Raw genomic sequence first — 13,665 nt, 5'->3', positions numbered from 1 at the left:
TCAATGAGCCTTGGCCGCCCATGACCCTGGTCGCCAGTTTACCACTTTTCCTTCCTTGGACAACTTTTGATAGATGCTAATCACTGCACAAGAGCTGCAGTTTTGGAGATGCTTTGACCCAGTTGTCTAGCCGTCACAATTCGGCCCTTGTCAAAACTCAAATCCTTACGCTCGCCCATTTTTCCTGATTCTAACAGGGTGGTCGTAGCCTAGTGGTTAAGGTACTGGACTAGTAATCAGAAGGTTGCTGGTTCAAACCTCACCACTGCCAGGTTGCTGCTGCCGGGCCCTTAAACAAGGCCCTTAACCCTCAATTGCTCAGACTGTATACTGTCACAGTACTGTAAGTCGCTTTGGATGAAAGCGTCTGCTAAATGCTGAAAATGTAAATGTAAATCTAACACATCAACCTAGAGGATAAAATGTTCACTTGCTGCCTAATATATCCCACCGACTAACAGGTGCCGTGATAAGAGATAATCAGTGTTACTCACTTCACCTTTCAGTGCTCACAGTGTTATGCCTGGTCGATGTAAGATATAATTTCACAGACCGGTGGGGGTGGGGGGATTTAAAATAGAATAACTATAGAATGTAATATACGAGACGCTGCTCCCACCTAGTGGTGATTGGGGACAAAAACACTTGAAAACTATTGGAAATTTAAATGATCTTGTAGCGATCTCTAATTTTTTATTCTTTCTGTGCTTCCCGGTAATAAATGTCCCACGGACCGGTACCAGTCTGCTGCTCTGTGGTTGGGGACCACTGGTTTAGCGTATTTTCAAGGGTGAAGAAACAGAAATTAGTTGTAAATTGTTTGACGATAAGCGATGGAACAGTGGTTGGACATTTCGGGCTCAAATCTGCCACTCCCTGCCTGACTACACCCAATGGGACATGGACGTACCTATTGTAGTGATGCACTATATAACCAAAGGTATGTGGCAAATCCTTCTTATTATTGCTAACAGGTGTATAAAATGAATTACATAAAAAAAATCTTGCCAGGAATTTTATGGTCCAGGAATTGTAGAGGTCTGTAGCTTTTTTCATTATTTTCATTCAGGAAGCCTGTTAACTCTCACAGTGAATTCTGCTTGGTAAGTAAAATCTTCCTAATTTTTTTTTCCTTTTGATTTGCAGCTTTAATATGTGGAATATGTGGAGCTTGATTTATATTTATGTGACCTTTACAATTACACATTAATAATATAGAGTCTGAAAAAATGCAAAAGCACGCAGACAACCTTGGTAATTACTGCATGCAGGCATCTCTTATAATAAAATACTATCTAACATTGAACATTGCATTTATTTTTATGTAACCTTTACATTTGTAATATAGAGAATGAATCATTTTCTCCAGTATCCTTTTAACAAATCTTTGCTTATACTTATGAACTCATAGTGGATATTTGCACTAAAAGTATTATATATGAATATGAGAGAGTGAATGTATGTGATGCTAACGGGTGTAATAAATCAGTTATACACCGACCAGGCATAACATTATGAAGTGAATAACACTTATTATCACTTCATCACGGCACCTGTTAGTGGGTGGGATATATTAGACAACAAGTAAACATTTTATCCTCAAAGTTGATGTGTTAGAAGCAGGAAAAATGGACGAGTGTGAGGATTTGAGCGAGTTTGACAAGGGCCAAATTGTGATGCCTAGACGACTGGGTCAGAGCATCTCCAAAACTGCAGCTCTTGTGCAGTGGTCAGTATTTATAAGAAGTGGTCCAAGGAAGGAACAGTGGTAAACCGGCGACAGGCTCATGGGCGGCCAAGGCTCATTGATGCACGTGGGGAGCGAAGGCTGGCCTGTGTGGTCCGATCCAACAGACAAGCTACTGTAGCTCAGATTGCTGAAGATGTTAATGATGGTTCTGATAGAAAGGTGTCAGAATACACAGAGCATCACAGTTTGTTGCGTATGTGGCTGCATACTTATTAAACTTAGTTTAATGAAATTTAGTGGCCCGCACAGAGCCCCGAGCTCAGACCCACTGAACAACTCTGGAATGAACTGGAACATCAATTGAGGCTGTCTTGACCAACATCAGTGCCCAGCCATACAACTGCTCTTTTGACCGAAAGGGCACAAACTCCCACAGACATACTTCAAAGTCTGGTGAGAAGCCTTTTCAGCAGAGTAGATGTTGTTATAGCTGAGAAGATCACATAGAGGTCTTTCTATTTTAAAACCATTTGTTTTTACTTTTTACAAACATTTGTTGTTTGTACTTTTTTTTAGCCTGCTCTTCAATGGTCAGGACCCACACAGGACCACCACAGAGCAGGTATTATTTAGGTGGTGGATCATTCTCAGCACTGCAGTGACAATGACATGGTGGTGGTGTGTTAGTGTGTGTTGTGCTGGTATGAGTGGATCAGACACAGCAGCGCCGCTGGAATTTTTAAATACCGTGTCCACTCACTGTCCACTCTATTAGACACTCCTACTTAGTTGGTCCACCTTGTAGATGTAAAGTCAGCTGCTGTTTGAGTTGGTCATCCATCCATGTAAAGTCAGCTGTCCATGGGGTGCTGTTGGCTTTAAAAACTCCATCAGCATTGCTGTGTCTTATCCACTCATACCATACCTACTCTGTAGTGGTCCTGTGGGGGTCCTGACCATTGAAGAACAAGTTGAAAGCAGGCTAAAAAAGTAATTGTAGATCTACAAAGTGCTTCTATATGGTAAGTGGAGCTGATAAAAAGGACAGTGAGTGTAGAAACAAGGAAATGGTCATAATGTTATGTCTGATCGGTGTAATTACAATCTATGAAAATAAATCTTTACAAAAATGATTCTCAAGTTCCTTTTTTTCCAAAGGTAACTGAGCACCTGAGCAACAACCTTCAGGCCGAGAAACCTCAGCTTCTCAGCCTCGCCTTTGTCAAAAATCCATTATTTTAGAGGGTCTATGTAATTAGACGTCTATAAAATCAGCAGCCACCTGTGGTCTCGGGTTTCTCATTAACAATCAACTCGGCTTCAGGCTTTGTACCCCGAACAGATGCTTCATTTGAAAACATCTGGAGTCCAGCTGAGTTACAAATAATGATAGTGTACAGGATGTGAGAACAATGAAAATCAGTAAGTGTTGCAAAAGAAAAGGAAGCAAAAATAACAATTAGGAAAATAAGCGGTAGGAACTAAAGCAACATCTGTCTGAGTTCCCAAAATGCTTTGAATAAATCTGATGTTGTAGTGAGAGTGACAATTGAGAAGCAATTTACAAAAGACTGAATACAGAACTGCTAAAAAAAAATTCAGCGTCTGAGTTTCCATTTATCCACTGTAGCTTCTTGCCGTCATGCTTCAATGAGATAAAAATCAGACTAATACGGACGGAACACTGTGCAAACTAGTTCAACTCAGACATACGTCTCACAGGGGGTCTATTTATGTGAAGGGAACTCTGGAGAGAACTGAGAAGAGCACTTAAACACATCTTGTCTTTTTCCCACCAGAGCGAAAGATGAGAACAGATGAGCCTCAATTAGACAACAGCTACACATCTGCATTTGACTATTGATTATTCCCATTAAAGCTGATTGTTTTAACGCTTCTCTTATTTACAGAGTAATTACTCTGAGATTCAGGAGCCACTGGGTATCGATCAGGGTGGTGACCCGTCCTGATGAGGATCGAGGATGGTGAGAATGAAACGACTATATCAAACAGTGCAGGACAGAGGTCAATTTCTCCGTAATGGAGGTATCAGCGCTCGGGCGTTTAGCTTATCCAGTTCAATAGCTGGTGGAGGATTTAGGTAGCAGTCTGATACTACATGATACATTCGGATGAAAAAAGTTAACGTAAAGTAATAAAATATTCATTTTTTTTATATGCTTATACACCGACCACGCATAACATTATGACCACTGACAGGTGAAGTGAATAACACTGATTATCTCTTTATCACAGCACCTGTTAGTGGGTGGGATATATTAGGAAGCAAGTGAACATTTTATCCTCAAAGTTGATGTGTTAGAGTTAGAGTTTGACAAGGGCCAAATTGTGATGGCTAGACGACTGGGTCAGAGCATCTCCAAATCTGCAGCTCTTGTGGGGTGTTCCCGGTCTGCAGTGGTCAGTATCTATCAAAAGTGGTCCAAGGAAGGAACAGTGGTAAAATGGCGACAGGGTCATGTGTGGTCAAGGAATATTAATCATCACTATCTATCTATCTATCTATCTATCTATCTATCTATCTATCTATCTATCTATCTATCTATCTATCTATCTATCTATCTATCCTGTCTGTCTCTGTCTGTCTGTCTGTCTGTCTGTCTGTCTGTCTGTCTGTCTGTCTGTCTGTCTATCTATCTATCTATCTATCTATCTATCTATCTTTCTACCTAGTCTGTCTGTCTGTCTACCTAGTCTGTCTGTCTGTCTGTCTGTCTGTCTTTCTACACACTGTCTCAAAATAAACCAGACCACCACAACCCTGACCACACTAAAGCTGTGGTAAAACATGAAAAACAAATGGAATAAGATTGTAAGATCTGTCCATGTGCTAAAGCTGAGGTATTAATAGGTTAAGCACCATGTGAATATCTAAGAAAAAAGTGGCCCAGTCAATGTCCTGACTTGTCCAACTCCATCAGAGATGCTGGGGTAAAACGTGAAATGGGCAGTTGAAGTCCAAAATCCAGCAGTTAATCTGATTTCAATCAGCTTTATAACAAAAAAAAAAAAAGAAGCAAAACTGTGTCCACAGTGCAACGACGAACTGATAACAGAGGGCAGGAAACCAGAACCGCATATCAGTTCACATTGTTGCTTCTTTTGTGGCTCAGTAAAATAAAATTTACAGCAGGAAGAATGAAGCTGTCAAAACTAATGGCTTATTAAACTGCATTTCATGCTGCATTAGTCAATCTGGAAGATCCCAGAAGAATTGAAACGTTTTCGCAATACATTTGGTCAGAAACATTATAAATTGTAGAACAGGATTGATTAGATTTGCACCTCTGTCAGTGAATCAGTAGTGGCAGTTGATACTATATAAATGCAAATGTGTGTTTTGATGCTTGTCAACTCAATACAATGAGCTCCCCAGCAATAATGTCCTCATTAGCGTACTACAGGCTAACTCTGGGCAGTGTGGGCATTAATATTTTCCTGTTATAATAATTATAATAAAAATTATAATAATAATATTGATAATCTAGGGCAGATGGAATGCTGTTATTTGTCATATATACATATACAAGTGTATAGTGCAATTCTTTATTCACATATCCCAGCTTCTTTGAAAGCTGGGATCAGAGCGCAGGGGCAGTCATTGTACAGCAACCCTTGACCCAAGAGGGTTAAGGGCCTTGCTCAAGGGTCCAACAGTGGCTGCATGACAGAGCCAGGATTTAAGCCACCAATCTTCTAGCTGAAAAGGTACGGTGGCTCGCTGGGTAGCACTGTTGCCTCACAGCAAGAAGGTCCTGGGTTTGATCCCCAGGCGGGGCGGTCCGGGTCCTTTCTGTGCATAGGTTGCATGTTCTCCCGTGTCTGCATGGGTTTCCTCTGGGAGCTCCGGTTTCCTCCCACAGTCCAAAAACATGCAGTCAGGTTAATTGGAGACACTAAAATGTGACAATAGAATGTGTGTGTGTGTGTGTATGTATGTCTGCCCTGCGATGGACTGGCACCCGTTCAGGGTGTTACTGTGTGCCTTGTGCCCATAGAAAAGCTGGGATAGGCTCAAACAACAACCCTCCACTGCTGAAGACCCTGATCGTGTCCAAGGAAGGTATATTTGCCTGACACACGCTCCCTCGGACGCGTGCCCAGTCCGCCAACCTTGTCTTATTCGCCCATACTATGGTGGCGAGACCATACTATGGCTGTGAGACCAGTCTTGCACATGGAGAGTCACACACTAAGTCACACACGCTTTCCTCCACTTCGGTACAGGTGCCTTTGGCTACTAACCAGGGTCCCTACACAGCTTTAAAGACCTCACCCCTTTTCTCCCACCCAGCAGACTAGTGGGCACCTTTGTCTGCTGCAGCCACTGCCAATTGTGCCTGCTAGGGGCGCCCAGTCGACCAGTAGCGGAGCTGAGATTAGAACTCAGAGAGTTCAGAACCCCAGCACTGGTGTGCTAGCGGATTATTAATATTTTTAATAATAATAAATAATAAAAAAAAATTACTCACGCTGGATGTCGATGGTGACGGTGGCCTCTTTGCCGTTGGGTGCCGCTTTGTTGGAGGCTCGGCAGGTGATGTGCTGTCCAGTCTCGATGTTGGACGCTGAGACGTACAGGGTGCTGACGGTGCTTTCCTTGTGCCCATCGCGCAAAAGAGTCTATGAAAAGATGCACAGAAGGTTAGAAAATAGCCAAGCCTGAAAATCTAAGAAGCCATCTGGCTGATTTTAAATGATATAGCGCTGTACCGCACTGCACTAGCTATATTACTGTTTTTCCACTTTGCTGCCTTGCTATGAGTTTAATTTAATTAAACCTTGACCCAGTGTGCAGCTCATATTTTAAAGCGCAGTCAGTGAGATGAATTGTTTATATGACATAGTTACAATCGACTTTCTCAGGTAGGAATGGTACAAGCATGGCAAGTACACGATTATAAAATACAAGAGTCAACATTGGGATAAACACTCATATGTGTGTGAACCAGAGATCGACTGGCTGAATAAACTAAATAAAAAGATAAAAGAAATATGACATATTGATTTACCATGAATTTACCACGGCTAATGTAAATGTATTTTACTGTAAAACAAAAAATGCCTTACAGTCAGTGACCGGGAGTGAGAATTAAACCCATGTATTAAGGACCCATGTGGTTTTGCTTTAAGTAGAGCTTTGGGCTATCAGTTGGAGGATTGCTGGTTCAAATCCAGGCTCTGCTATGCAGCCACTGTTGGGCCCTTGAGCAAAACCCTTAATGCTGCCTGCTCCAGAAGCGATAACCCATAACATTAAAACCACCTCCCTGTTTCTACACTCACTGTCCATGTTATCAGCTCCACTTACCATATATAAGCACTTTGTAGTTCTACAATTACTTACTGTAGTCCATCTGTTTCTCTGCATGCTTTGCTAGCTTTCTTTCACCCTGTTCTTCAATGGTAAGGACCCCCACAGAGCAGGTATTATTTGGGTGGTGGATTATTCTCAGCACTGCAGTGACACTGACATGGTGGTGATGTGTTAGTGTGTGTTGTGCTGGTATGAGTGGATAAGACAAATTTTTAAACACCTACTGACTACAGTCAGTAATTGTAGAACTACAAAGTGCTCCTATATGGTAAGTGGAGCTGATAAATTGGACAGTGAGTGTAGAAACAAGGAGGTGGTTTTAATGTTATGGCTGATCGGTGTAGCTGCAATGTGAAAGATCTGTTGTTTTTACTGCTAGATTTTATCAAATCAGGCAATAAAAAGAGAGGCTAAAACTTTCCAAACAAGAGAAAGATAATAAAATGCTAGTATTGGAAAATAAACCCCTCTTTTTTATGCTTAATGATAGATTATAGATTCTGTATACAGTAGGTCTGCATTTAAATACATCAATTCATCTTAGGGAAAGTTTTAGGATGCAATGTAGTCACATACTAAACAAGTGTACATGCATCCATCTCTACAAGACACATCGGGCCGCACTAAGTGGGAACTGTCGCCTCACAGCAAGAAGGTCCTGGGTAAGCCATAACAATAAAACCACCTCTTTGTTTTTACTCTCACTGTCCATTTTATCAGCTCCGCTTACGATATAGCACTTTGTAGTTCTACAATTACTGACTGTAGTCCATCTATTTCTCTGCATGCTTTGTAAGCCCCCTTTCATGCTGTTTATGACAAAGGGCTGAGAATGATCCACCTAAATGACACCTGCTCTGTGGTGGTCCTGTGGGGGTCCTGACCATTGAATAACAGGGTGAAAGCAGGCTAAAAAGGTATGTAGAGAAATAGATGGACTACAGTCAGTAATTGTAGAACTACAAAGTGCTTCTATATGGTAAGTGGAGCTGATAAAATGGACAGTGAGTGTAGAAACAAGAGGTGGTTTTAATGTTATGGCTGATCAGTGTATGTTATTTGAATGGTGGACTATTTTCGGGACTGCATTGATACATCTAGTCATGTAGTCAGTGGGGTTCCTGTGGGGATCCCTTTTTGATTGATTAATGGGAAACAGAGGGGTGACAAGGTGCACAGAGCAACAGATACAGTTGCTACAGCTGGGTACAGTCAGTAATTGTTTACCCACAAAGTATAATAATTATGTATAGTATTTGTATATAAAACATTCAATGAAAATTCTCAGAAATCAATTATTTAAAGAAAATGAATAAATCATTTAAACATTTGTAATAGTAACAGCTGGACATCAATGATAATATTGCCAAGCAACGTTTCCACCTAAATTCAGCTAATCAGTAGCTAATTTGTTTGTGTAAATTAGGATTAATGAGGCTTCTCTCTCCTGGGGGCTTCCAAAGCCTCCAACTCAGCAAGTAAGATCACATCATCCTATAACGAATAGTTAAAAAAAGAGCACATTTTAAATCTAAGACTGTCACTGATGATCAAAATCTGGGTGCTATATCAGTTTAAAAAAAAAAATAAAGATCAGTATGTTCCATCCAGCAAATGTTTATTTTGTTTCCAGCCACACTACTGAATCCTACGTGTTAATTAAGCTGTTTTTTATTTCTGAAAATTGGATTTGAAATGTGACTTAAATTAGAAAGTAAAGTTTGGAACAGTTAACCAATGGCTAGTTTGCTAACATTCAGATGATGGTGTGAAAATTAGTGTGGAGCAATTAATAAGCCGACTCTGTCCTGTGGGTTTTTGATGCACGGACAAACACGATTCCATCCTCACATCATTACTGGGGAAAAAAATATTCCTCCGAGCTTCTCTCCGTCCACCACTCGAGCTACAAAGTAAGTAAATCGCTGAAGAACTCATCAATAATGAAGAGCTTCAGAATGTCTTTCCTTTTTGTCGTATTTAAAGCCTGTCAGTCTAGCTCCAGTCACCCTGAGGAGTAAATGAAAAATGACTTCTCATGCCATTAATTTGACATGGCCGATGTTTTTGAGGACATGTGGCTACACGGGCATGGTGCTTCAGAACAGTAATGCAGTCCTGCTTTGAAGAGAGAGTCTACATGAGTCTGAAAATTTATATACAAAAGCAGATTGGTGGATGTAATATTTGACAAGCATTTGAGTCTGATTACTAATATGTTGCAAAAAAAAAATTAGAGTGGTGAGTACAAGGATAGATGGGTAGCCACACAAACACAGAACTTTGTTATTACTCAGTCTTAACAAAAACTAGACATCACAAGCTTTAATAAGTTGAAATTTGTTGCAGGAATGCATTCAGCAGCTTTTATATCCAAAGTTAATATGGCAGGGTGGATGAGTTTATATGAGAAGCACAAAAGCTGGACTCCTAAGCGACTCCTATATAACATAACATTAAACCACCGCCTTGTTTCTACACTCACTGTCCATTTTATCAGCTCCACTTACCATATACAGTGGGGGAAATAAGTATTTGATCCCCTGCTGATTTTGTAAGTTTACCCCCTTACAAAGACTTGAACAGTCTATAATTTTTATGGAAGGTTTATTTTAACAGAGAGAGACAGAATATCAACAAAAAATCCAGAAAAAAAACATTAAATAAAAGTTATAAATTAATTTGTATTTAATTAAGGGAAATAAGTATTTGATCCCCTACCAACCAGCAAGAATTCTGACCCCCACAGACCGGTTATGTGCCCATGAGGCACACAAATTAGTCCTGTCCCTGTATAAAAGACTCCTGTCACAGAATCAGTTTCTTCCGTTCAAATCTCTCGACCACCATGGGCAAGACCAAAGAGCTATCAAAGGACGTCAGGGACAAGATTGTAGACCTGCACAAGGCTGGAATGGGCTACAAGACCATCAGAAAGAAGCTTGGTGAGAAAGAGATCACTGTTGGTGCGATAATTCGAAAATGGAAGAAATACAAGATCACAGTCAATCACTCTCACTCTGGAGCTCCATGCAAGATCTCACCTGGTGGGGTAAGAATGATTCTGAGAAAGGTGAGGTCAGTCCAGAATTACACGGGAGGAGCTTGTCAATGATCTCAAGGGAGCTGGGAGCACAGTCACCAAGAAAACCATTAGTAACACACTTCGCCGTAATGGATTGAGATCCTGCAGTGCCCGCAAAGTCCCTCTGCTCAAGAAGGCTCATGTACAGGCCCATCTGAAGTTTGCCAATGAACACCTGAATGATTCAGAGAAAGCTTGGGAGAATGTGATATGGTCAGATGAGACCAAAATTGAGCTCTTTGGCATCAACTCCACTCGCCGTGTTTGGAGGCAGAAAAATGCCCGGTGGGGGTGGTGTTCTTGGGGTCATATCCAGCATTTCTCTGCTCCCAGCTCCCTTGAGATCATTGACAAGCTCCTCCCGTGTAATTCTGGACTGACCTCACCTTTCTCAGAATCATTCTTACCCCACCAGGTGAGATCTTGCATGGAGCTCCAGAGTGAGGGTGATTGACTGTGATCTTGCATTTCTTCCATTTTCGAATGATCGCACCAACAGTGATCTCTTTCTCACCAAGCTTCTTGCTGATGGTCTTGTAGCCCATTCCAGCCTTGTGCAGGTCTACAATCTTGTCCCTGACGTCCTTTGATAGCTCTTTGGTCTTGCCCATGGTGGTCGAGAGATTTGAACGGAAGAAACTGATTCTGTGACAGGAGTCTTTTATACAGGGACAGGACTAATTTGTGTGCCTCATGGGCACATAACCGGTCTGTGGGGGTCAGAATTCTTGCTGGTTGGTAGGGGATCAAATACTTATTTCCCTTAAATAAATACAAATTAATTTATAACTTTTATTTAATTTTTTTTTTTCTGGATTTTTTGTTGATATTCTGTCTCTCTCTGTTAAAATAAACCTTCCATACAAATTATAGACTGTTCAAGTCTTTGTAAGGGGGTAAACTTACAGCAGGGGATCAAATACTTATTTCCCCCACTGCAGAAGCACTTTGTAGTTCTACAATTACTGACTGTAGTCCATCTGTTTCTCTTCTTACCTTTTTAGCCTGCTTTCACCCTGTTCTTCAATGGACAGGACCACCACAGAGTAGGTATTATTTGGGTGGTGGATTATTCTCAGCACTGCAGTGACACTGACATGGTGGTGGTGTGTTAGTGTGTGTTGTGCTGGTATGAGTGGATCAGACACAGCAGCACTGCTGGAGTTTTTAAATACCGTGTCCACTCACTGTCCACTCTTTTAGACACTACTACCTAGTTGGTCCACCTTGTAGATGTAAAGTCAGAGACGATCGCTCATCTATTGCTGCTGTTTGAGTTGGTCAATTTCTAGACCTTCATCAGTGGTCACAGGACGCTGCCCACGGGGCGCTGTTGGCTGGATATTTTTGGTTGGTGGACTATTCTCAGTCCAGCAGTGACACTAAGGTGTTTAAAAACTGAGCATCAGCATTTATGTGTCTTATTCACTCATACCAGCACAACACACACTAACACACCACCACCATGTCAGTGGCACTGCAGTGCTGAGAATGATCCACCACCTAAATAATACCTACTCTGTAGTGGTCCTGTCCATTGAAGAACTGGGTGAAAGCAGGCTTAAAAGATATGTAGAGAAATAGATGGACTACAGTCAGTAATTGTAGAACTACAAAGTGCTTCTATAGGGTAAGTGGAGCTGATAAAATGGACAGTGAGTGTAGAAACAAGGAGGTGGTTTTAATGTTATGGCTGATCAGTGTATTACCCAGTGTAGAGCAGATGTGTTAAACAGCTTCTTTACTTTTACAGTTTATTTGAGTCAAGGTATCTCTTTACGTCTTTTGAAAACGTGTCATTTTACTTCAATGAAGTAAAAACGCCCCAAAATATATTTAATTATAGTAAAATAATGTTGTTACTATACAGTAGAAGTATTATATTACATACTGTATGATACTATACCCCTTTGCTGTTTTCCCCGGGAATGTTTGGATCAATACGTGTATCCTTCTATTGAGATTAAATGTCAGTCTATCACATGGCTGATAACTGTGGAAATCTCAGAAAGCAGCAAGTTATGCCCATTTGCCTATTTATTTTAATGCTGTGATTTAAATGCACCACCAGCTGATGTACCTTGGAGTACATGGCACCGTTGAGCACCTCTCCGTTACGGATCCAGATGATAGAGGCTGCTGGCTTGGCGTTGTCGGCGTGGCACGTCAGGTTGAGCGGGTTACCTGCCCTCAGACTCACCACGGGTGCTCCGACAATAACGGGGTCATCCGGAGGAACTGGAAAATAAAATAATGAATAATTGATTAGATCCTTCGGCATCTGAGAATCGCATCTCGGATCAGACTGTCTGTGCGTGACTGAACAGCGGGTGGAGATGGGGTCCATTATTTCGAGTAAGCCAGAAAGAGACTGTAGGGATGAGCAAAGGCAAATGTAGCTCTTTGAATAGCACTGATTGCGGCCCCCTTCCTCGAGCAGCTCTGATTAACCTGGTTTCCATTCAAACTGCTGAATTATTGATTGGGCATGGTGCTCATATCTAGAGAGAACATATCTAGGACAAGTGGCACATCCTGACCACTCAAGAGAGAGGGAATTAAAAAAGAGAGATTAGGACAGGGGTTGAATCAAGTAACAAAAGTATAAAAGGACTGAATGGGGATAAGTAGCTTCCACTGGAGGGAAAACAAGTTCCCCAATAGTTAAAGTGAACTTCTGAAATCAATTCGGATGTTTACTACTTGGGGCGGCACGGTGGGTAGCACTGTCGCCTCGCAGCAAGAAGGTCCTGAGTTCGATCCCCAGGTGGGGCGGTCCGGGTCCTTTCTGTGTGGAGTTTGCATGTTCTCCCCGTGTCCGCTCTGGTTTCCTCCCACAGTCCAAAAACATGCAGTCAGGTTAACTGGAGACACTGAATAGCCCTATAGGTGAATGGGTGTGTGTGTCTGCTCTGCGATGGACTGGCGGTGTGCCTTGCGCCCATTGAAAAGCCGGGATGGGCTCCAGCACGAACACCCCCCACCCCCGCGACCCTGATTGGATAAACAGTAAAGAAAGTGAGAGTGTTTACTACTTACATCCATCTGACGGCTCAAGTTAGTATGCAGAACCGCCTTTGGACTCCATTCAGTGCAGGCTTCACCTTTCATATCTCTGGCAGGTTGTCAATATTTTTAAAAGTGTTTTAAGGTGTAGGCCGGGGCTGATTTATTACTCAGATTTACTCACCGGAACCAATCAAGTTCTACCCTCCAGCTCTAGCAGCCGTACAGCTCTGAAGTGAGGTAACAGCCCTTGGTTAAGGTGTCGTAAATATTGAGCTTGACCCAGCCATCTTTCTTTTAGAAGAAAAAGATGGAAAGTCAGGAGCCGAAGGGTGAATACACAAAGATCAGCGCACTTTATCACCTCAAAGCCAAGCTTTGAAAACAATGCCTCTGTATGCTGCATCGACCCCTGGCATCTATGTGCTATTTTTCTTTAGGCTGAAGGAACATCTATGGCTGTATACCCAATAAGCCAGGACTAAAAAAAAAATGCTTAACAGTGCTTACTCATCTTAGCCATCGTCATTACAGCCTTGTTTGCAA

General features: G+C 41.7%; 1 protein-coding gene across 1 annotated transcript in view; it reads right to left on the bottom strand.

The window, feature by feature from the left end:
- Window positions 1-13,665, bottom strand: part of kirrel3a (kirre like nephrin family adhesion molecule 3a) — a 54,154-nt gene that overhangs the window by 20,399 nt on the left and 20,090 nt on the right. Inside the window, exons 4-5 of the mRNA XM_063014740.1 lie at window positions 12,194-12,351; window positions 6,184-6,334 (exon numbers count right to left, since the gene is read on the bottom strand). Of these exons, the coding sequence (XP_062870810.1) occupies window positions 6,184-6,334; window positions 12,194-12,351 (309 nt within the window). The remainder of the gene's footprint in view (window positions 1-6,183; window positions 6,335-12,193; window positions 12,352-13,665) is intronic.

This window comes from Trichomycterus rosablanca, chromosome 18 (assembly GCF_030014385.1).
Source record: "Trichomycterus rosablanca isolate fTriRos1 chromosome 18, fTriRos1.hap1, whole genome shotgun sequence".
NCBI lineage: Eukaryota > Metazoa > Chordata > Actinopteri > Siluriformes > Trichomycteridae > Trichomycterus > Trichomycterus rosablanca.
The sequence above is the reverse complement of the archived record's forward strand: the minus strand, read 5'-3'. Positions and strand labels throughout refer to the sequence as shown.